The sequence below is a fragment of the Mobula hypostoma genome, chromosome 7 (assembly GCF_963921235.1).
Source record: "Mobula hypostoma chromosome 7, sMobHyp1.1, whole genome shotgun sequence".
In the NCBI taxonomy this organism is placed as follows: domain Eukaryota; kingdom Metazoa; phylum Chordata; class Chondrichthyes; order Myliobatiformes; family Myliobatidae; genus Mobula; species Mobula hypostoma.
Window position 1 is genome coordinate 47,666,650 of NC_086103.1, and position 25,437 is coordinate 47,692,086.

Here is a 25,437-nt window from a genome sequence, read left to right on the forward strand (position 1 = left end):
ACAAAATAAAGAACCAGTCATTTAAAGCTGAGCTGAGTAGAAATTTCTCCTCTGTATCCAAGGTAGAAGCCAGATATTAGATAGATAAATATTTGACATATCAAAGATCTGAAGGCTATCAGAAACTGACTGACAAGAGAGACCATAGCCAAAATAAATCAGTCAGAATCGCTTTGAACAGCAAGGCAGACTTGAGGGGTCTGCTAGTCTACTCATACCATTTTTTTTGTGTTCTCAATTTCCCTAGGACAGAAGCAGGGATAGCCAAATGCAAATAGTGATGCACTATAACCAATCTACCCAATTTATCAAGCAGCACACTCTCCGCTGAGTCAGTGCGCTTGGATCCCACAAAAAATGCTTCAGACATCTGAGAAAACATGAACTGTATTGGAAGTCACCCCTGACCAGCAAGGAATTACCCAAGGAAGAGGACAGATAATTTTATGCAACAAACGAAGTATATCATGAAGATAAATTAAGATTGATTTATTTGAAGAATTTTCAAATATATCCCCCAAATTTTAGTATTTGGAGAACAGTGTGAAAGCAGAAGGAGCAACCAAGTGAAGAAAGCTGGAGTTTGAAGTTAAATTAATTAAAATCATCACAATGCTGTTTGGGACCAAAAATGGTAGTTTGGAAACGCTCAGCTACATCTTAAGTAGGTCATCTATAACCACAGCAAATTCAGAATTTATCATTCAGAATGAATAGCTTAAAAGCTTACTGAAAAATAACTAAGATTTCAATTGTAAAATTGGCAATTCTCATCCATAGCAAACAACTAAATATAGTTTTGGCCAACTATCTCACTATTCTATTCAACCCATCCTTGGAGACCAACACAATAGGGGAATGGGGCAAAAGAACATCTGTACTTCCAACACCCCATTATTTAAGTAGCCTGTTTCACCTAAATCTATTCTTCATTGCATTCTGATTACAAGGCAAAATGAAGCCAATTAAATTCATACTATAGGTTTGGGACAAGTTGGTATACAATTACTACTAAAGTGTGCATAGCGGGAAAATCAGGTGGATCATTAAAATGTTCTTTTCTCAAAGAAATAAATTCTACATTTCTAAATTGATCACTGGGGAAGTTCTCATGAAACAAGTGCTTAAAATTGCACTGCTACAACAGGCCAGAAGTAGTAAGAACTGTTCAAATGTTAAGTACCCTTCAAAGTTCTAAAGTCATGCACAAACTAAATTTATTTCCCTGCAATCAAAATGCTATTCTCAGGGTGGCACTGCAACTACTGAAATATTCCATTTAGATAGTTATAACCTTTTACATCAGGCCTGACCAGCTTCATTTCATCTTGGCTGAAATAAAACTAATATTTTAAGACATATCAATGCATCCAAAATTGACAAGCAAAAAAAAAAGCAATTACTGAGAATTAAAATACAAACAGAAAACACTGCAAATACTCAGGTGAAACAGCAGAACCTTTGAAAAGATAATCAGAGTTGATCTTTCAAGTCAATGGCTATTATTCCTGTTTCTCTCCCCTTTGATACTGAATATTTCCAGCAATTTCTCTTTTATGGCAAGTCATAAGCACTTGAGTACTTTTGAGATGTGCCTGAATTATCTCCATTTAAATGGCAATGGGTAGTGTTTGAAGCACTTATATTTACTGTACAAAAAGAAACTAAATACATCAAATCAGAAATAAACTATTTGTTCAGTAATGAGAAAATATGAATTAATTTTCTAAAAATTAATATCCAAATCCAAAAGGAACCAACTTATTCCAACTATTACCACATTAGGGTGAAAAGAACAACATAACCTACAGTAAGGAAAACTTTTAAAAAATGGAAATTTTAAATCAATGCCAAACATTTAATTCAGAACAAAAAAAAAAGATTAATAAGTTGAGGTTAAATTGTAGACATTTGCATTCATTTTATTGTTTTACAAACATGCTTTAACCATCATGTATTTAAATAAGTTGAACATAATGACATTTAAGAGACATATTTTGTCCCCAACCTATCATCCCTCAAATTTCAACACTTACACCTCAAGGGGCAATTACATCCCACGATGCTTTGTACTACAATGCTGCCTAACATGTGAGAGTTTAAACCCAATTATCTGATGAAAACTTTACTAAGTGTTGAAAAGTTAATCTCATTTAAAATCATTTAGCCAAAACATGCGACATAATAAAACCTCAGGCTCCGATGACAGGCGTTTATTTTCCTCTAAAAGCATGGTCATAAGGTAATTTCATCAAGCAGACAGATCATCTTGCTTGCTGTTCAACTAAAATAAAGTAACATGCATTTTTATATCAAGTCAAATGCTTCCAAACATTATGGTACACCAAAACAGTGTGTATTATGCAGTGTTATAGAACTGCCTCAATATTATCTCAAATTATTTTTCCATAAAGTCAAAAGATTCTGCCACTAACCAGATACATATAATAAGAGAAAACATGAAAAATATGACAAGGGAATTTATTTCCATATTAAAACGATGACAAAAAAGATGTTGCCTCAAACTTGAACACAGCTTGGCTATAAAGCACATGCTACCCGTTACTCAGTGCTTGAATTTAAATACTGTATTTTGCATACTGTTTTGAATGCCATAAAACATGCAATAAAAACAAATGCACTTGGTCAAAAAAAACTAAATATCACCATCTTCACACAAACAGCAAACACAAAAGTCAAGGCAATGGGCAAACAGACCATAAATGTACACATACCATATATCTCTTCCCATTCTGAATCTTCAGGAGGAGAGGAAAAAGAAAAAAATAAGTAGAATGACTTCATATGTATAAAACCTGAATTCCTTCCTTCAGAAAATGTGTTGTGCAAATGGAAATACAAGGCAGGAATCAGGTTCACGCCTTTCAGAAACTCAAATATTACACTTGTACTAATGGGGCATTCATCTGAAGACCAATATTTACCCTCCCTTCCCACCCCTTCTTCCAATTATGAGGTGCAATTTGTGGACAGTACAGTTATGTGCTATCTGTCAACTTTAAAGATTTTTTGGGCTCCAGGCCTCGGATTACATTTTGATACCATCATTAAATAAATGTTCCAAATGAACTATATAATGACAGAATAAAATCAACCTCCAACTAACAACTAAATTTCTTCAAGATTATAGTTCATATTTTTAGCCAAATGAGGTTTTTCCCCTCAATACCAACAATTGCATCTTTTGACCAGTTCAAAGATTTTAAAAATACAAAAGATTTTACCAATTTGAAAAAGGTTACAGTAGTTTTGACTAATTAGCAGCAATAAAAAGGGAAAGATTCCTAAATTTAAATCAACTTATGACTGATTTAAGTACATTAATCACATCATCGTCTACAAAACAAAACGTAATTATAAGTAGTGACTATATGCAATGACATTTTCCAGGCAGAGCTGTGCATATGAGGAACTCAGAATTAAGTTAGAAATTAGGCTTTTTTTAAAATTCAATGAAATAAAACCTCACGCCCCATATTTTTTCAACATTATACAAAGAGGCATTGGTTTTCCAGCAGACATGCATCTCACAGCAAATGGCATAAGAAATGTAAATTGGCATTATAAATACCAAGCATACCCTTCTTTGCAGAATCCAAATAACCTCCTCCACAAAAATCACCCAGAATATACTCTGCCACTCATTATTATTTTTTTTAAATTCAGATTTATGGAATCCAGTGGATCACAGACAATGAAAACCAATTCCTCATTTTTACACACACACACACACACACACACGTAAGGGATGCACAAGGCTTCCTACTTGGAATTCTGTAAATATTTAATGATAAAAAAAACATCAAATTTTGTGTACATATCAGAAAGAGAAAGACCACCTAACTCAAATAAGAAGTAAGATGGGACTAAGATTTTCTAAAGTTTTCCATTTACTAAAATTAGTTCTTACAAAAATATTTGTTTATAATTATGGATTCATTAACATAGAAGACCAGCAATTTAGTAAAATGTGCAACCACATAAGACTTTTTTCTGTAGTCATATAAATATTTTATCCATTCCCCTGATGTTAATTGTATATTCTTGAATTTAGTAAGATTCGTTAATTTTGAAACTATCTCCAATTCCCTAATATGATAGACTGCTAATTTCTTTCTAGTTAGGTCTTCATTTTCTGTAAAGGCTATTACCACTTGTCAAAAGGGAAGATCACCAGCCAGTGGCTTCCTCTACATGGGCCCCATGAGATGTACATTTTCGACATGGCTACAAAAAGTTATGTGCAAAGCATATACAGTAATTCTTCCCAGGGAGAAAAATCTCGAGAAATAAAAACCTAAATTTTAAAAAAAACTGGGAGAAAAATTGTCTAGCAGCTGTACTTCATTTCAAAATAGACGCTCACTTTAATCAAAACAAACAAAAATGCAAAGAAGTATCAAAGTTTATATCTTTATCACAGCTTGGTAACACCAATGCCAAAAACATGTTAGAGAATGAACATCAAGATATTTTTGTCAGGGTAGCATTTTCAAATAGGTATGAAGCCAACTTTCACATCTTTAACCAAATTTGGCTGAACCACAAACAAAATACAGGGCTACATTGTCTCTGAAAGGCTCCCAAAACTTAAGCATCAGCTATAAGAGCTTTGACAAGCTGCTTAAAAATTGAGAACTACAACTCAGCTTTTGATCATTCCTATTATTATTTTGCCTGGTTCAATGTCCCTTTCACTCATGCCTCTTGGCATTTTAATACATGAAAAGGACAGAAATAATGCTAACCCTCTTGCCTCATTATCAAAAAATATTTAAAACAAATGCATTTATTTTATCAATACTGATCTACTTTTGCTTGTAAAAAGATCCAAAAGTCATTGCCTTCTCATTTTCTTTTCTTTTTCTATGATCACAAGTTTTCTTTTAAACTCAACAAGATTTCCAATCCAGCAGCTAACTTTCAATTCACTGAATGCATCTTAAAACTCAACAATTTCACCAACAAATAATTTCAGGTCAGTTAGGCATCAGTTACAAATTCTCTTACCTCTTCGAAAAACCTCTAAATACTCCTGTCTCTTTTAACCACTAGAATCAAGATAAGTTGTATGGAGCAGGATGCCAAAGACCAAGGAAACAGAAGCAAGCTGTGTTATTGCCTGTCAACTGGAAGCAGCAACTCTGAGTTAATGGCTGACTTTTTATTTGAAATGATTATGAAAATCTGTCATACTTACAAGGCAGTACAACATGTTGAATTTACAGAGTATCAACTGTATTCTTGTTAACATGAATTCAACATACGAATCATAGCTACCATCACTTATTGTATCACTGAATAAGAAAGCACACATGGTTACTATTGTGCCAACTATAGCTGTCAGATCTATTTTACTTCCCATTCCACAGCCTGTTTTTCCCACTGCGTACAGATGACTTATTTTAAGGATTTCAAAGATTATGAAAGACATCATAAAAATACTGGTTTTAATCATCTCAATATCCATCTTAATATTTCATTCTGCTTAAGTAAAAATGTTGAACTTGTCCTAACTTCTTGTTTTCATCAAACGACCTTGAATGCATGCCTGATTATGAATTCACATTTGATGAAAATGACTGGCTTATCCCAAACACAAACAGGAGTAAATCTGCAGATGATGGCAATCCAAGCAACACACACACACACACACACAATGCTGGAGGAACTCAGCAGGCCAGGCAGCACTTATGGAGAAAAGCACAGTTGACGTTTCAGGCCGAAAGCCTTTGGCAGGACTTGAGAAAAAAAGCTGAATAGATTTGAAAGGTGGGGGGAGGAGGAGGGAGGGAGCAGAGGAACTTAATTGGTGAAGGAGACAGAAGGCCATGTAAGTAAGAAAAAAACAGGGAGGGAAGGAGCACCAGAGGGAGGTAATGGGTGGGCAAGGAGATAACATGAAAGGGGGAAAAAGGGAATGGGAAATGGTGAGGGGGGGTTGAGGTATTACTGGAAGTTTGAGAAATCAATGTTCATGCCATCAGCTGGGAGGCTACCCAAACGGAATACAAGGCATTGTTCCTCCAACCTAAGTATGGCCTTATCACAACAGTGGAGGCGGCCATGGATGGACATACCAGAATGGGACTGGGAAGTGGAATTAAAATGGGTAGCTACTGGGAGATCCCACTTGTTCAGATGGACAAAGCGTAGATGCTCAGCGAAACAGTCTCCCAATCTACATCGAGTCTCACCAATATACAGGAGGCCACACTGGGAGCACCAAACATAGTGAATGACCCCAACAGGCTCACAGGTGAAATGTCGCCTCACCTGGAAGGACTATTTGGGGCCCTGAATGGTAGTGAGGGAGGTGATGTTGGGGCAGGTGTAGCACTTGCTCTGCTTGCAAGGGTAAGTACCAGGAGAGAGATCAGTGGGAGGGATGAATGAACAAGGGGATCACAGAAAGTGGGGAGGGGGAGGGAAAGATGTGTTTGATGGTGGGATCCAGTTGGAGGTGGCAGAAGTTTTGGAGAATCACATGCTGGACATGGAGGCTAGTGGGGTGGTAAGTGATGGCAAGATGAACCCTATCCCTGGTGGGGTGGCAGGGAGGATGGGGTAAGAGCAGAAGTGCATGAAATGGAAGAGATACTGTTGAGGGCAGCATTGATGGTGGATGAAGGGAAGCCCCTTTCTTTGAAAAACATAGAAACATAGAAAATAGGTGCAGGAGTAGGCCATTCGGCCCTTTGAGCCTGCATCGCCATTCAGTATGATCATGGCTGATCATCCAACTCAGAACCCTGTACCTGCCTTCTCTCCATACCCCCGATCCCTTTAGCCACAAGGGCCATATCTAATTCCCTCTTAAATATAGCCAATGAACTGGCCTCAACTGTTTCCTGTGGCAGAGAATTCCACAGATTCACCACTCTCTGTGTGAAGAAGTTTTTCCTCATCTCGGTCCTAAAAGGCTTCCCCTTTATCCTCAAACTGTGACCCCTCGTTCTGGACTTCCCCAACATTGGAAACAATCTTCCTGCATCTAGCCTGTCCAATCTCTTTAGGATTTTATACGTTTCAATAAGATCCCTCCTCAATCTTCTAAATTCCAACGAGTATAAGCCTAGCCGATCCAGTCTTTCATCATATGAAAGTCCTGCCATCCCAGGAATCAATCTGGTGAACCTTCTTTGTACTCCCTCTATGGGAAGAATGTCTTTCCTCAGATTAGGGGACCAAAACTGCACACAAAAAGGAGGACATTTCCTTCATTCTAGAATGAAAAACTTCATCCTGAGAGCAGATGCGGCGAAGACAGAGGAATTGAGAGAAGGGGATGCTGTTTTTACTAGTAGCAGTGTAGGATGAGGTATAGTCCAGGTAGCTGTGAAAGTCCATTGGTTTATAATAGACATCGGTGGATAAACTGTCTCTAGAGATAGAGACAGTTAGATTGAGAAAGGGAAGTGTCAGAAATGGACCAGGTGAATTTGAGGGCCGGGTGGAAGATAGAGGCAAAATGGATGAAGTCGATGAGTTCAGCACGGGTACAGGAAGCAGCACCAATGCAGTTGTCCATGTAGCATAGGAAAAATGTGGGGTAGTCACCAGTGTAGGCTTGGAACACAGACTGTTCTACATAGCCAACAAACAGGCAAGCATAGCCAAGACCCATGCGAGTGCCCATGGCTACCCCCTTTTGTTTGAAGGAAGTGGGAGGAGCCAAAGGAGAAATTATTGAGAGTGAGGCCCAGTTCCACTGGATGGAGGAGAGTGGTGGTGGAGGGGAACTGGTTGGGTCTGGTGCCCAGAAAGAAATGCAGAGCTTTGTGGCCTTCCTGGTGGGGGATGGAGTTGTATTGAGACTGGACATCCATAGTAAAAATATGATGGGAGCCAGGGAACCTGAAATCCTTGAAAAGATCAAGAGCACGTGAAGTGTCACGGATACAGGGAGGAAGGGACTGAACTGGGGGGATAAACAGAGTCAAGGTATACAGATATGAGCTTAGCGGGGCAGGAACAAGCTGAAACAATGGGTCAACTTGGACAAGCAGGTTTGTGAATTTTGGGTCGGAGGTAGAAACGGGAGGTGCAGGGTGCAAGCACTATGAGGTTGGTGACGGTGGATGGGAGGTCTCCAGAGTCAATAAGGTTGGTTAACATTATGGGAGACGGTGGCCTGGTGTTCCTTAGTGGGGTCCTGTTCAAGGGGCAAGTGTCCAAAAACCTTTTTTCTTTTTAAAAAAAGTCTCAATAGTTTACTCTATATCTCTTAAAATGCAATTTTAAAAAGCATCAGCCATCACCTTCAATGAAGACGATAAATTTGCCACTTCAAAAATAACAAAAAAAAACCATGGCACTTTTCATTTTTGGTTTTTGCCAACATTTGTTCCTCGGTCATACTCACAAAATAAAGACAGCCTGGTTATCTGTGGCTCTGTGGAGACTATACCATCTGTTGCAGAAGTTCCTGTTCTTCTTTTTCACTGAAGATAGTCTTCATTACCTTTGCCATGCATTCATGTTCCTTGCCCTGCTACAGAATTAAGTTGAGACGGATTAGACTTCTCCCTAATGGTACTGTGTGATGGAAGAGAATCTGCTTGTACTTCGCAGCATGGAGGATTCCATTAATTCTGATCAGATCACCAACTCCATTTGCAGAAATGCAGTCCCAAACCTGCAATGAATCTCCACCGTGCTTCACTGTTGGCTACAGACACACATCTATGTAGCACTTTCTGTCTCTTCTACGGACAAGTTGCTTCCTGTTTGAACCAAAAATTTCAAATTATGACTCAGCAGTCCAGAGCCCTTGTTGCCATTGTTCAATACCCCAGTCCTTGTATTTTGTGCATAGGTGAGCGTTTCCACTTGGTTCTGCTTCGACCAGAGGAATGACTTCTTAAGCAGCAACTTCTCCATGAAGTCCACTTCTGAAAAGATTTCTCCAGACTGCAGAGCAGCATACTTGGGTTTCAGTGGTTTCTGCGAGTTCAGAGTTGATAGCAGTGCTTGTCTTCTTCCAATTTAGAAGGGATGTCAGTTTAATGCATCTCTCATCTACTGCACTCAGTTTCCATGGCTGACCACTGCGCTTCCGGTTCTCAACCTTGCCCATTTCTCTGTGCTTCAGAAGAGTTTATGCAGAACACACTGAAACTCCTGTCTAACAAGAAATTTCTGATTGGAAGAGAGCTTGCTGATGCAGGGTGACCAGCTTGTCTTGTTGCTATGCTCACTCTTGTTAAGATGCAAGAATTGATGATCTGAAGGTTAAACAACACCCCATCTTTTAGTTTGGTTGCCCTTCGCCCAGTTGGATTCCTTCTACACCCATTTGTTTCAGTTATTATCTTTATTTAATCATGCACTGGGCTTTATACCTAGAAAGTAACCATGTTGTTTCAACGAAATACAAAAATCTCCCTGTAACATTTAATTTTTTGGAAAATGAATGCTTGGAAATCTAAGATTTGCTCTTTTCTACCAACACTCTAATGCATTAGACAAAAAAAAACTTCATTAAAAATTCAGTGTGCCCGAGACTTTTGCACAGTACTGTGTGCATACAGAAAAATACACACATATCCTGGGCATTGTTTGGAGCCTGCATAACTCCCAGTAGGGAGTTTTTCATCTTGCAATTTCTTAACTCTACCCACAAGGATTCCACATCTTCTGATCCTATGCCACTTTTCTAAGGAATTGATTTAATTTTTACCAACAGAGTCACCCTACTCTCTCTGGCCACCTGTCTGTCCTTTTAATACAAAGTGTATCCTTGGATGTTAAGCTCCCAACTAAGATCCTTTTTCTGCCATGATTCAGCAATGCCCATATCATACCTACAATCTCTAACTGCACTACAGGATCATCTACCTTATTCCATATACTGCATGCATTCAAATACAACACCTTCAGACCTGTATTCATCACCCTTTTCGATTCTGCCCCCATGTTACACTTTAATTCAACCAAATAACTGCAATTTTGCCCCATCATCTGCCCTTCCTCAGACTCTCTTCACACTGCATCTACTTGCACACCAGCTGCCCCGTCCTCGACCTATCACTCCAGTTCCCATCGCCCTGCCAAACTAGTTTGCCCGCAAAGATATTGGTCCCTCTCAGGTGCAGGTGTAATGTGTCTATTTTGTATGGGTCATACCTTCCCCAGAAGAGATCCCAATGATCCAGAAATCTGAAACCCTGTCCCATGCATCAATTTCTCAGCCACGTATTCATCTGCCAAATCATCGTCATCTTGCCCTCACTGGTGTACCGCACAGGTAGAAATCAGAGATTACTACCCTAGAGGTCCTGGTTTTTCAGCATTCTATCCAACTTCTTATTTTCCCTCATCAGGACCTCCCCCTTTTCCTGCCTACGTGACTGGTATTAATATGTACCATACCATCTGGGCGTCTCTTTCATTTCCACAGAATTTCCTGTCTGCTCCTCTATGGAATCCCCTATCACTACTACATTCCTCTTCTCTCTCCTTCCCTCCCAAGCCAAAGAGCTCAGTGCTATGAGTCTCTCCCTCCCACCCCCACACACAATAGTATCAAAAGCAGTATACTTATTATTTGAGAGGAATGGCCACAGAGGTACTCTTAATCGGCTGCCTACCCTTTCCCTCTCCTGACAGTCACCCAGCTACCTGCCTCCTGCGGCTTAGGGGTGGCTACGTCCCTGTACCTCTTATCACCTCATTTTCCTATACAAGCCGAAGGTCATCCAGCTGTAGCTCCAGCGCTTTAACACAATTTTTCACCATATATTAAATTTAAGCTGGTTAAAAGCAAGCAATGAAATCTACATAAGAGATTAAAACTAAGCAAATTTGACGTCAGACAACTGGTGATTAAACTGCTTTACACTGGATGCTGGAATCACCAAATAAAAAGATGAAATACCTAGCAGGTAAAACAGCATCTATGACCAAATTAAGGCAATTGTTTCATTTAATAATTTGTCATCAAAACTCAATCTGGTAAATGGTTCAAAATACCAATTCTATTTCGCTCTCCACAGATTTAACCCTTCAGTCTCATCTGCCACTCCCAGCATTCTTTTGCTGTTATAACTCAGATTTCTCATGTTCATAGTTAAAAGTTTCAAATAATGCACTTTGTTATGAAAGCAAAAATGAAAGAGTAGCATATTCCACGTTCAGATGTCCTCCGCTTTTTGAACGTTCGCTTTACGAAACCTCACGGTTACGAAAGACCAACATTAGTTGCCTGTTTTTGCTAACAGAAGGTGTTTTCACTGTTACAAAAAAAGACAGTGCGCGAAAAAAGCAGCGTACGCCCCGAGCAGCCAAGCTCCTCCCCCGGATTCAGAACTGCATTCTAGCCGGCATTGCTTAAACACGTGCCTGTGAGCAACCATTTGCAAGATGAGTTCTAAGGTATTGGAAAAGCCTAAAAGAGCTCATATGGATGTTACACTTAGCATAAAACTAGACATAATTAAGCGTTTCGATCGTGGTGAACGAAGTAAGGACAAAGTGAGTTTGGCTTGTGGAAGTTAATGAAGATGATGTTGAAGAGGATTTGACATTCCATGACCAAGAACTGATAGATGAAGAGCTGATGCAATTGCAAGAGGAAAGGATAACCATCAAAACTGAATGCAGGAGCGAACGGACTAAAAGTGAAGTCGTCCAGAAACTGAACGTGAAGAAAATGACTTGCCTGCCCTGATGGAAACAGATGATGAGATTACACCCCAGTATCCCACCATCCCAACCTCCCGGCCGCGGACTGATACATTGCCGCGGAGAATGCAGCGGTAGCCAGGACGCACCCAGCACATCTTTAAGAAAAAGCCGAAATAAACAAGCTAATTGATTAGGTGGCATCCGGCACGTAAATGTCGGTCCAGATCAGAGGCGATTGCATCATCTCTGATCTGGGCCGACATTTACGTGCCAGGCGGCACCTAATCAATTAGCTTGTTTATTTCGGCTTTTTTCTTAAAGATGTGCTGGGTGCGTCCTGGCTACCGCTAGACCGCTTTCTTCACGGATCGGTATCGGTCGGCGGCCTGGAGGTTGGGGTCCACTGCACCATCCCAACCTCCAACGACTCAGCCTAACACACCTTCATCAGTGTGCTCGGCGCTGTCTTCCCAATTCCGGTAAGTGATACTACACTGTACATACGTTATTTCTACTTTCTATAGGCTGTGTATTTTTGTGTGTTATTTGATATGATTTGGCAGCTTCATAGCTTAAAGGTTACTGGAGAGAGCGTTTCCGCCAAGAGCGCTTGCGTGAGATTTTGGCTGCGTTAGTGCTTCAATGATTGCAGAAAAGTATTTCTACTTTATATAGGCTGTGTATTTATCATATCATTCCTGCTTTTACTATATGTTACTGTTATTTTAGGTTTTGTGTGTTATTTGGCATGATTTGGTAGGTTTTTTTTGGGTCTGTGAACGCTCACAAATTTTTCCCATATAAATAAATGGTAATCGCTTCTTCGCTTTATGACATTCCAGCTTACAAACCGTTTCACAGGAACGCTCTACCTTCGGATGGCGGGGGAAACCTGTATTGAAAAGTACAACAGTGTAATCTTAAGTTACAAAATTCTACAAAGCAACCAATGCCAATTACAAATGATTAGCACATACCAGGTTGACATACATTGGTAAGAAAAGGGATGATAGCCAGACTCAAGATAACAAGTTCTGGTAAAATTCACATTACTTTGAACAAGAGAAAGTTTAACCATTTATCTTCTACTTTGTTGTTAAATTCAATCTCAGGGAGTTTTGTGCTGCTTGTACTTCAACTACTCCAAGTTCCCTTGAAGTAACAATGGTGAGCTTGCTCCTTCAACCACTGCAAACTCTGATGACTATACTCCCTCAGAGCAACAGTTTCCAAGTTTTCACTTCTGACTTAACAGAAATAGTAATAAATGAGGTTGCTGTGAGGTTGGTGGGAGAGAGTTCCAATATAGTTGCCACTCTTGTTTTTTTAAGACAAGAGAGACTACAGAAATTCTAGGTGAACTATCCAATAAGCTTTAGTAAACAGTTGTATTATAAATGGAGGTGGTTTTTGACGGTGAAAGGTGAAGCCATGAAAATTTAAAAATCGGTATAACATTAAAATGGACCGATTACACAATCAGAAGCAAATTAATTCAGTGTACTTGGAGTGATGGGTTAGAATCTGAACACTGGAGTTTTAGATGAGATCACATTTATGGTGGTAAAAATCAGAAAGGGATATAAAGTATTGGAATCAACAGATGAGCTAATGTTGAACCAGAGTCAAACACTGTTCTGACTGAGAAGTTCAAGTTCCAACTCCAAGACCAAATATGAGTCCTAAGATTGCACGCAACCCAATTCCACACACACAAGTACAAGGGATGGAGCCAGTGACCAAAGAGTGTAACAGAAACAAAACATTGGCTTTGCTTTCACAAATGCTCAGAGGGAATTTCTGTGCATTCAGTGAAGAATTTTAGACAAAAACTGTAACAAATCAATATAAATGCAAAGTTTAGAAAGAACAATAAAGCAGAGCCAGGGACCAGCTGTAGTACTTTTGAGCATAGTTGAGAAACAGAAATGTCAAGGGAGCTGTCAGGAATTAAACACAAGTGAGAAGTAGGAATGATTCTATGAGGAATCTACAATTGGAGCACTAAGAATGAAAGAGGCAAGGGCAGGCAGTCCCACCCAGCAGGGTGGAACAGAATGGTCTGGGTAACCTTGATGCACACACATCACATGGGGCTAAGAACAAATAGTTCAGGACCTTCAAGGGTTATTTCAGTACTGTTGCAGGGATGCCATTGCAAGCAGTTTAATTCAAATATTACAGATGTGGGGTGGGTCAGTGTGGGAGAAATCACCACTCCTTTGGCAGGCAACAGGAAAACAGAGCTTGGAATATGGGAATGCAATGTAGTTAAAATATGCAGATATGGCTACAATAATCATTAATTCTGAAGATGTCTTTTGTACTCATCTACTCCTATTTGGTTAGTAGAACATTCAACTTCCCCATAAATCAAGATATTAGTGATTACCACCAAGTAAAAGCCAAACTGGACCAGCCAGTGTACAGGATGGGGCTGCATTTACCCACGTAAAGTAGCTCAACTACTAGTCACAAAAACTATTCATCTCAATCCTCAAAATGATGTTCGTAGATTGGCAGAATACCCCTTAGTTTCCTGTTATGGGCGCAGTGAAAAATATTACGAAAGAGGCTCAACACCAATATGGACTGATAATTTTTACTACTGTTCCAACCAATAGACTCACTTTCTCAACTTAATTGATGTAGAGCAAAATTTACAGAATGACTACAGAAACACACTGAGCTTACTTGGGCATGGCATCTTTACCTGTAATCTCATCCACCCAGATTGACAGCATCACAGAATGACAACACCACAGGCCATGGAAACAAATCTGACTAACAGCATCAACTACAAACATTGCCTCTGCAGCCAGGTCTTTTAGTCGGCAAAATCAAATAGCATTCTTTAGGAATGATGAGTATCAAAACCAGCTATAATGCAGAAATTGTTAAGATACTATGTTACTATTTAGTTCTGTAGAATCATAATATCCTAAGACATTGGAGCAGTATTAGGCATCCGGTCCATCAAGTCTGCTCCACCATTCAATTAGGGCTGATTTATTATCCTTCTCAACTCCATTCTTCTGTTTTCTCCCTGTAACCTTTGACACCTTTACTAATTAACTTATAAACCTCCGCTTTAAACGTACCCAATGACTTGGCCTCCACACCCATCTGTGTAAATGAATTCCACAGATTCACTACTTTCTGGATCTAGAAACTCCTCCTCACTTCTGTTTCAAGGGACACTCTTCTATTCTGCAGTTGTACCCTCTGGTCCCAGACTCACTCACTATAGGAAACATCCTCTCCACATCCACTGTCTCGGCCTTTCAATATTCGATAGGTTTCAATGAGATACCCCTTTATTCTTCTAAACACCAGAGATCACAGGCCGAAAGCAATCAAACGCTCCTCATGTTAACCCTGTCATGCCTGGGATCATTCCCATGAACCTCCTCTGGACCTTCTCCAATGTCAGCACAACCTTTCTTAGACAAGGGGTCCAAGACTGCCCACAATATTCCAAGTGTAGTCTAATGCCTTTTTAAGCCTCAGCATTATATCTTTGTTTTTATATTCTAGTCCTCTTGAAATGAATGCAAACATTGTATTTGCCTTCCTTACCACTGACTCAATCTGCAGTTAACCTTCAGGGAATGGATTAACTAGAAAATTCACAAAGGCCATCATATGTAAATCCTAAAGAAATAAGCTATTGCTTATAGCATAGCTGGGCCTCATCAACCTCACAGACTAAGCACAGACCAAACTATACATGAGTGCAAATTAAAGTGTTCAATTTTTAATCCCTTACTGGGTAAAATCATATTTTATGAAGGTGCTGAATGACTCAGTCAATTTACGATTATTTGCACCAGATAAAAAGTGTTTCAAAAGGAAGCAAAGAATCTCAAAAGCTTCCTTGTTGATACCACTTGTAATTCATGATACAAAGTCACAATAAGTTTGGTCTTTCACTCAATGCTTCAGTGTTATTTTTAAATTTTACAAGTTTGATATGTTTGTTGTCACTGATATGACGTGAAATTTGTTGTTTTTGACAGCAGTACAGTACAAGACAAAAATTACAAGTTACAAAATAAATAATGTAAAACAGAATGAATTTCTGTTCGTGGACCATTCAGAAATCTGATGGGGGGCGGGGGGGGGGAGGGCTGTTCTTACAGCATTCAGTGTGAATCTTCAGGCTCCTGTACCTCCTTCACAAAGGTCATAATGCAAAGACAGCATGTCCCAATGCTAAGGGTCTTTAATGATGGGTGCTACCTTCTTGAGGCACTGCCTCAGTTGCAGGAAGGGTTGTGCCGATGATGGATAGTTGAGTCTACAACCCTCTGCAGCCTCTTTTGATCCTGTGCGTTGGAGCTTCCATACCAGGTGGTGATGGAACTCCAACAGAATGCTCTCCACCATACATCTGTAGAAACTTGAAAAAGCCCTTGGCGGTGCACCAAATCTCCTCAGACTCCTAGTGAAAGAAAGTCACTGGCATCCACATGTTGTGTCCAAGGTGTTCATGCTGTGGAAACTGAAGCTGCTCACAATTTCCACCACCATCTCGATGGGGGTCTGTCTTTTTGCCTGTGTGCGTGCACTCAATTTCCCCTTCCTGAATTCCACAATCAATTCCTGTCTTGCTAACATTGAGCACAAGGTTGTTGTTGTGACACCATTCAGCCAGTATGGTACCACATTAAGAGGCATCAATTTTTTTTAATGGTCACATACAAATCACAACACCAAATGGAAATAGCCAATTTACAAATATGATATACAGGTAGCTTGAGACAAAAGTTATTTACTGAGAATATCCTACATTTCCTATTTCTCTGGGTATAACATTTTCCTCAAGAAATAGAGTGTAGCCATGTATAGTATGGCTTATAGTATTTTTCAATGCCTTGGCAGATCCAGTCTGAATGCCAATATATCACCTCACTTAATGAATCAAATTTACCTCACTCAACAAATCAAATTTACCTCACTTATAATCCATTTTATAGGTAGGCCATGCTTGCCTTCATTGGATTAAACAATTTATTCACCTAACCCCCCCCCCGCCCCCCACTGGCATTCCTCCTCAAAGAAACTTTTTAAATCCATGTTTGGGATCCTCAGTACCTGAGGATTCTGACCTTCTGATTTATGCAATTTCTAATTTAAAACTGAATTAGACTACTACCGTAGGCATCACTTCAAAATTGGGCTTAATTACTCAGAGGTACTATCTGCTCAAAATATACAATGTCACATGGGACTATTGGCTAAAATGTGAGAGGTGCTTAGTAACTGCACAAGTTTTCATTTCACATCCTTTGTTTTAAAAGGCAGCACCAATAACAGATAAAGGAATTTCAATTAAAACATGTGTAGAAAATTTTCTAACAAGATTCTAGTAATAATGAAAACACTTTGGACATTCCTATATCAAAACAAATTGAACATTACATACAACGCAAAACATGTTCATTGCAAACTTTACTCTTCAGCGACATTTCAAAATATTGATCTCTCGAAGACAATCCTTTGAAATGCTATATAACCCCCCAGAAAGGCCACTAAATGGCCACTAAAACAAGCAGAATCAGTCTCATGTAAAGCATTAGAACTAACAAGCGTCAATCAATTCCAACTGAACTGATTTGTAAATTGTTCAAAAATATTTTTGATGAGACGAATGTAACTGATGAATCACTGATTCCATCCTTCAAAATTGCAGGATTCCATGCAATAAAGACATTGTTCAATTTCTTATTCGCATTTATTTTCTCTGAGAAAACTGCAAAACGGTAACATTACTCAAGATTCTAAGATTTGATGAACAGCAGGCCAAAGACTGGGGATACACTGCACATCCAGCTATTATGTGGAGAAAATATAAACAAACTAATTCAAAAGTGACAGCAAACAAGTTTTCACCCACATAAGGACATTACAAAATAGATTCAAAATAAATTTTAAGCTGTTATTTACCCCTAGGGTTCATATTTTCTGTGGACTGTCACTTTAAAACGCTAGGAGAATGAGACTGACTTTTGGACACTGTTCGGGGGGGGAGGGAGGGGGGATGGGGTTATTTGATGGACAATCGATGTTATGGTTTCTCTGCAGCTTGTTTTGAACATACAAGGACACGCAGACGCACTAAGGTGTGAAGATACCACTATCCTTTTCAGGTGGGACTGAGGATCGATTGAGAGGAAACGATATGTGATTATTAGTGCATGAAAGAGCAACCCTGTGGAGTCTTCACCACACCTTAGTGCATCTGCGTGTCCTTGTATGTTCAAAACAAGCTGCAGAGAAACCATAACATCGATTGTCCATCAAATAACTCCATCTCTCTCTCTCTCCCTCTCCGGAGCAGCTTAGTGTCCAAAAGTCAGTCTCATTCTCCCGGCGTTTTAAAGTGACAGTCCACAGAAAATATGAACCCAAGGGGTACGTAACAAAGCAAATTATAAAAAGAATGGCAATAAGGCAAAACAACTAAATTACATTATCTGTACTTGCAGTTAAATAGCAAGCTCTTGTGAGTTGAAAATCAATTCTTGCAGCTCTCCATTGAATTGTGTGGAAAATTACATGATATATTTGAAAGATTTGCAAATGAAGTATTGTCTCAAGAATGGCTGCTCATAATCAAAAATGTAACAGAATAGAATGGTGGAATGATGCAAATTAATTTTTATTTACTCTGATGCACAACAGAATTATTTGAAACAAAGATGATGCTATAATATAACTTTGCATATACAAAGTGGATATTGAAGAATATGAAAACAAAAGATACTGCAAACATCAACTGAATTCCTTTGCATCCATGTTTAGAATCCTTTGTAAATGGACAAGATACCAGCTGTTCTTTAGCTTAAGGTTCATCTCGATAATATTCTATTTTCTTATTGAAACATCTCAGTCCATAAGCATGATTCCAAGCTACCAAAAGCATTTTGTTTAATTACCCATTCCCTTTCTGGCCCATGTTGTGCTATCTGCACAAGCTCATCTAAATGCATTTTAAGATAAACAATATAATAACTTTCCCAATCCATTACCAATTTAAGCAATCTCCGATATGCTTTCACTATTCCCATCTACAACTCAACCAACCCTATCTTTTTTTCTTTGCTTACTTCATTACCACTTCAAATGCCCTACCTCATTGCCAATTTCTCATGAAATTCTCATCTTCCAAAAGGTTGTTAATCAGAAATTTGCTTTACAAAGACATTGTCTCACCACCTTCGAGCTCTTAAAGAATCAGTTTCACCCTCTCATTTTATCTGATAGGTTATTAAAGTATTACTTGGATCATTTTTACAAATACTACTGATGAATGTATAATTTATACCACACAAATTACCTGAAACAATTTCAGCCAACTCACCACTTCAGTGACAAATCCGAACAAAGTCTTACAGATACACAGTTAAACACCACAGATATTCTTTCATAATACATCAGATGCTACAAATACTTAGTGGGATGAGGACCTTCCATGGAGACTGTAAATGATGACCTCTTACTGCTGAGTTCTCTTTTTCTCTCCACAAACACTACCTGACACCTTGCCCATGATTCCAGCATTTTCTTTTGTTTTCAGATTACTAGCACCTGCAGTATTTTACTTTCTGTATTTTGCAGACTTCGATCACCTTAACTAAGATTGTAGTTGCTGTTAATGAGGTATAGATGAAAAATGGTCAGCCCAAGAAACTCAAGATCCGAGGTTTACAGTAGAGAACAATAGAAGAGTAACAGTGATTCAAGTAAAAGAAACATTTTAAGGAGAGGAAGTAACTGGAGATAAACAAGCAATGATTAGAAGTTAGAAATTACAAAGAATTTGGCAATAGGATTTTGGGATCCATTCCTAGAATATCAATTTAGAAATTACTACAACAGGAGTTGCTTGTAAACACCTGAGAACAACTGAGATGTGGTAGAATGTATAAATGCCGTGATTAAACAAATGTATTGCGGAGGCAAAGAGGCCTTAAACTTCAAATAAATTAAGAAAAGATTCTCACACAGTATAAAACAAAATCAAATCATTCAGCACAGTTTTCTGTCCCTGGAAACATGAAATTCAACAGAGTAACAACTAAATAAGCCAAATTAAGTTTATAGCCCAAGAGTTTGGGAACACTCATTTTATAGCAATTTTAATATAATCAACTTGAATGTCCAAGGGAGAAAAGGCAAATAGACAAAAGATTTTCTGTTGCTTTGAAGTGTGCCCATGTTGAATTGGGTCAATCTTCTAATAGGTTAAAAATAGGGGAATGTATAGTGGGAACCCATTCATAAATATTTCAGTAAGGTCACCCTCATTCTATTAGAACTTGCTAAGTAATTCTTCTGGATCATCTCCAATGCTCATCTATCCTTTCCCAAATAAGGGGGCCAAAACTGTGCAAAATATCCAAGCTTTTCAATGACAAAGAGGTTTCATACTAAAATTACAGACTGAAATATGAAAGAAGATGCAAAGTGATCTCTACCAATTAAGATGGAAAAACAGTTGGCGAATATAAAATCACACATTTTTACAATATAAAGAGATTTTTTTTGTATGTGAAAAGATGGAAGCAGAGATCCAATGTTAAGTTCATTGATATTTTAATGTAATGAAATAAAAAAATTAATCAAAAGGATTAAGGGGAAGTGACCTTGTATACGAAGGACTAGAAAACAATGAAGTAGGTTTCACTGCAGCTACTTAAAGCTTTACCTGTATTCACCTGTACTCAATGTAACCCTCGTCTCAATTTATGAAACAATGAGTTTTTGAAGGCAGATGTTGATTATCAGCATAATTTCTGGACTCCAAGACTCAAGATATTAAGATAAATTACACAAGTGGAACTCTGATCCCATGGAATTCAAAAATTGGGAATCTGATTGATTTTAAAGATATTAAAGAAACTATTAATGTTGGTGAGGCACTTCCCAAGCATTAGTCAGGCTTTTAGGTACAAGGTTTGGAAGACTTTTAAAAAAAGTAAAAGAATGATAGGAGTTTTCTCAACTTTTGCACAAACAATGAATGACTATATGAATTATTCAGTTTAAATCTAAGATCCACAGATTTCTGTTAACCAAAAGGTGTGAACAAAGCATGCTCAGAAATGCTTTGTTACTATCAAATACTGTTTTCTTGAATGGACATCGGCTCATGAAACTAAAGTTTTGTGCTGGCAAGATTTCAAGAATGGTACCAATTTATTTGTCCAAGTTAAAAGAATTTGTGCCAGAAGGGTTGGAATATACTTAACGTGATCTGAAAATGTACACATCTATAAATCAATTCTAAAGAGAACATGAAGTTTAGTGATACAATTAGACTGAAAACAATACCTGCTGCTTCTAGCAAGGCTTCCAATCTCGCCTGTGTTTCTGGATCAACTGTTCGTAGATCTGTTCCATCTGCAGCACTTGACAACAATAACTCAGAGGCTGTTTTAAGCATTGGATTATCCAGATCTTCCTGGTCCAGAATAAACGACTCAACCTGAAAAAGTTAAAATCCCAAGTTAAAGATAAAAATTAATCATTTCCTTTCTCTGTACCTAAATTTGCCTCTTAAAAGAGATATTGGTAGGAAGTTGAAAACGAAAAAGATACCAAAGTGACAAAAGATAAACATCTTCAATAGAAAAGTACAACTAAACAGCAAGGTGACCAAACGAAAAGTTGCATGATATATTCTAAACCTTGCATCCAATTTGGTCCTGAATAATTATGACAGTGTTTAATCAAATATTATTTGCAAGTTCAATCTGTGCTTTTAAAAAATTGCTGTGATCTGGTTGCTCTGCATGCTTAGTCAAGGAGGAGCAACGTCTTTTGAAATGTTAAACTGAAAACTGTATTGATATACCAACCATAATTCACAACTTCTTCCACCATAACTCCAACATTTCTTTGAAATGTACAATACTGGACTGGCACAAAGGTAGCATGCTTTAACTGTCAGTGCTTCAACAACCAATTGCTTACCAGTGATCAGGTATTGCTATTTTATATAGAATTCAATAGAATGGATCCATTTTATTCAACTTGAGGGAGAATGTGAAGGCAGTATACAATCTACTAGTACACTGCAAAACAAATTCAAAAGCTAGCAAATAAAAATGTCAAACAGACAACATAGTCAAACACAGAATGTCACAGGGAATGAGAAAAAGATAGCTGCAAACACTGTGACCCTGTAACCTCTTGTCAGGCTTCCAGCCGGGTACAGGTATTGATTATAACCAAAGTATCAATGACCAGCTCCGCCATCTTCTTCAGGGATGATGCCTGGCTATGTCTAGTCCAGTGGTATTTATACCCCAGTAGTCCATCCCTTTTGATTGGAAACCTGATTTGATGAGGACTAACCACTCTCCCACCTCGTTTACAATTGAATTCCAGTTCTTACTTGGAGCATGGCCTTCGTCTTTTTTAAAATTCCTTTCCAACTGCTTTATTTTAATGGCTTCCTTCAACAGGCAGCCCCAAAAGCCATTGGTGCTACACAGTAGTCAATCCTATGGCCATTGTGAATGCAGAAAATCCAGAAAACCCAGAAAACCTAACAAGGAGGAACCCATTGTTACTGCCCGTCTTCCCTACATTTCCACGGTCTCCAATAAATACTGGATTAATACAGTCCACGAGCCCGTAAAGAAGCTCAATTCACAGCTTATGCAGGTCAAAGATGACCTAGGACATAAGGATTCCCTGTGAATGTGGAGCAGCATATAATCGGCGAAATGGGATGCAATGTGGAAACCTGCATCAAGGAGCACAGGAGGTGTATCATATGGGTTACCCAGAGAAATCGGCGGTAGAACAACACTGCACTTGCAATAACCACATGGATTGACTTCCATGGAATAAACTACAGTGCCATGCCAATGGCTTTGGGACCACCTGGTAAAGGAAACCATGGAAATAAAACTAGAGCAAAAGAATTTTAACAAAGATGAAAAGTCTTGCTCTAAGTAAGAACCGAAATTCCACTGTAAACAAGGTGGGAGAACAGAAACCTGAATAGATGAAAACTAACCAATCAGGAAGGATGGAATAAGAGGGTATAAATACCGCTGGACTACCTAGGCATCATCCCTGAAGAAAATGGGAGAGTTTGTCATTGAAACATCGATTATAATCGATAACTGCATCCAGCTGGAAGTCTGAGAAGAGTTTATTTGTCATATATGCCGGGAAAGTACACGATCCTTTTTCATTGTGACCCTAGTTTATTCCATGAATAATGAATTTAGATTCAGTCCACCCAAACATTTGGTTAGAAGGGTGCAAAGAATGAGATAACTTTGTTTAAAAGGGTGCTACATTCTCCTAGCATATTTAATCTTCAACTTGTACATCTGTTTAGTTATGAGATATATTCCTTGCCAAGATTTTCAGACACTTCTGACAGCTAGATACAATATCTGAAATTAATACAACTCTAGATAATTTGCAACAAAGTAAATCATAGTCAGTATGAATGGCTAAGCATTGATCCACAAAAAAAAGCACAAAATTAGTTTCACTACTCCTTGCAATAGCCCCTGGGTAAAAGCACTGCACTGTGCTAGCCATACAAACCTGAAGATCCATTTCCTGGATGAAAAGAGTTCGCTGATCTCAGCTGAAGCAGCAGTTAGAATACTACATTTGGTCTCAATAGAAAGAGAAATATCATCCAGGATTCCCACTCCTGATTGCTATCCAGTAACTCCAGCTGGTAAACGTGAATGTCAACATCTGTTGAGAACAGGATAAGGCTCAGCTATAAGCAATCATAAAGCTTCCTGACACTTTAGGTTCACATATTGCTGAGGTGGTTAGTATTTGTAGAACTTTTCAGGGGTAGGTAAAAACAGTGCTTCTGCCATGCCACAATGATAGATCTTAATAAAGGTTTCTCTTAAATCGCCCCCGCTCTAAATTATTTGCTTCTATTTCAGACTACTTTTTAAAGTAAGATTTTTCTTGATTGCAAATGGTTAAGGGAGCTACAAATTTAGAGCTAAAGGCAGAGGCTTCATTCCAATTTTTTTCCTTATTCACGGTAGTTTCTCCAACGTTCCTCAACTACATTACAGCTCCTATTGTTAATTTTCATAAGCCATCTATTTCTAACCATACCAACTTGTGGAGATTATATCTTTTACGACACTCACTGAACAAGTGGATGTTTCAAGTATACTGACAGTCATATACAAATTAGCAACGTAAAGTACCTTCAGTATTTCAAATCCATCCCCATCACAGAGCCCAAGTTAACAGTGGATCATTGTGTACACAAAATTACTCTCACGATAGCAGATGCACAGAATTTGGAATGGTAAACTTAACACACAAAGTAAATTTAATACATTACAGTTGTTATATTCATCAAGCCCAAGCCAAGTTATTCTTGATAAGATTCTGGAGGAAGAAAACTCAAATCAAAACTCAGAAAAAAGCTCAATTTTATGCCTTCCCTGGGCATAAAAACACAAGATTGCATTTTTCTTGGAATCAAAAGACTACATCAATGTGAAACAATAAAGAAAACAGGCCATTATCAGTTCTCAACTGAAATGCAAAATATGCTCAATATAAGCTCAAGTACTTCACCATCTTTGCAAATCAAACTTCAAGGGAAATTAAGCTGCAGAGACCATGAAGATATTTTCATCTTGGAGAAGACTACCACTCAATTAAGAAAATTATTCACAAGATGCACAAGGGAAAAAAAATGGAAAATATTCATCTCAGGAGATCTCCAAAATGCTGGTTAAAAAATTATATTTACTGTTGCACTGACTTCGGTTCCTCAATGAACTAATCTACTACACAATGTGCAAATATGTTAAAACATAAGCAACTGCAAAGGAAAACAGAAACCTTTTTTAAAAATCAATCACTGTCAACAAGTCAACATCAGCTGGGTTACTGTACATTTAAATGAAGCTAATTTCATCCCATTGTTTCAGGGAAATTAATAGCATGCTACACTTTAAAACAAGACTTGCAACACTGTCTGTTTAATAAAGGCCTCTTGCAAAAAAATAAACTAATCAAGAAATGTGCAACATCAAAAATACAGTAACAGGATTATATGACATTTCATGTTAAACTAGCATGTCAGAAACAGAATTATGCACTCCCAAAATGAAATAAATCAAAACTTTCAGTCCTGTTATATGCAGGTGTGACAAGAAGTGATTAATTAAACCAGAAGCATGAGGCAGCTCCATTAAGCATTAGCAAGTCATAGAAAAGTCAAGGACCATCAAGCTATGGCCAATAATAAACCATATTTTAATCTTCAGAAGTTTCAATTACCTTGGCCTCTCAGGATCCTCATCATCTCAGACATAAGTCGTCAGCCTACATAACTAACTCATTATATCAAGAAAGGCTCTGACTTGATGACATCCTCAGTGCATGTACAGCAACACAAACAAAATTCTGAAGGAACTCAGCAGGTCAGATAGCATCAATGGAGGGGAATAAGCAGTCGACATTTCAGGCAAAGAGCTTTCATCAAGACTGGAAAGGAAGGGGAAAGAAATCAGAACAACAAGGTGGGGGAAGCTGGCAATAATAGGTGAAACCAGGTGAGGGAGAAAAGTGGGTGGGTGGGGGAAGGAGTGTGAATTGAGAAGTTGGGAGGTGATAGGTGGAAGATGTAGCTGCGCAGGTTGACACTGGTTAAGAAGGCATACGGTGTACCGGCCTTCATTAATCGTGGAATTGAATTTAGGAGCCAAGAGGTAATGTTGCAGCTACATAGGACCCTGGTCAGACCCCACTTAGAGTACT

General features: G+C 38.5%; 1 protein-coding gene across 9 annotated transcripts in view; it reads right to left on the bottom strand.

Annotated features, from left to right (window-relative positions):
• Nucleotides 1-25,437, bottom strand: part of ankhd1 (ankyrin repeat and KH domain containing 1) — a 150,032-nt gene that overhangs the window by 93,467 nt on the left and 31,128 nt on the right. For 7 of the 9 annotated variants that reach the window (XM_063053397.1, XM_063053394.1, XM_063053396.1 and 4 more), the window contains exon 2: nt 20,989-21,142. In XM_063053397.1, the coding sequence (XP_062909467.1) occupies nt 20,989-21,142 (154 nt within the window). Of the gene's footprint in view, nt 1-2,735; nt 2,760-20,988; nt 21,143-25,437 lie in introns of all 9 variants that reach the window. The other 2 variants (XM_063053398.1, XM_063053395.1) reach the window with 1 other exon arrangement.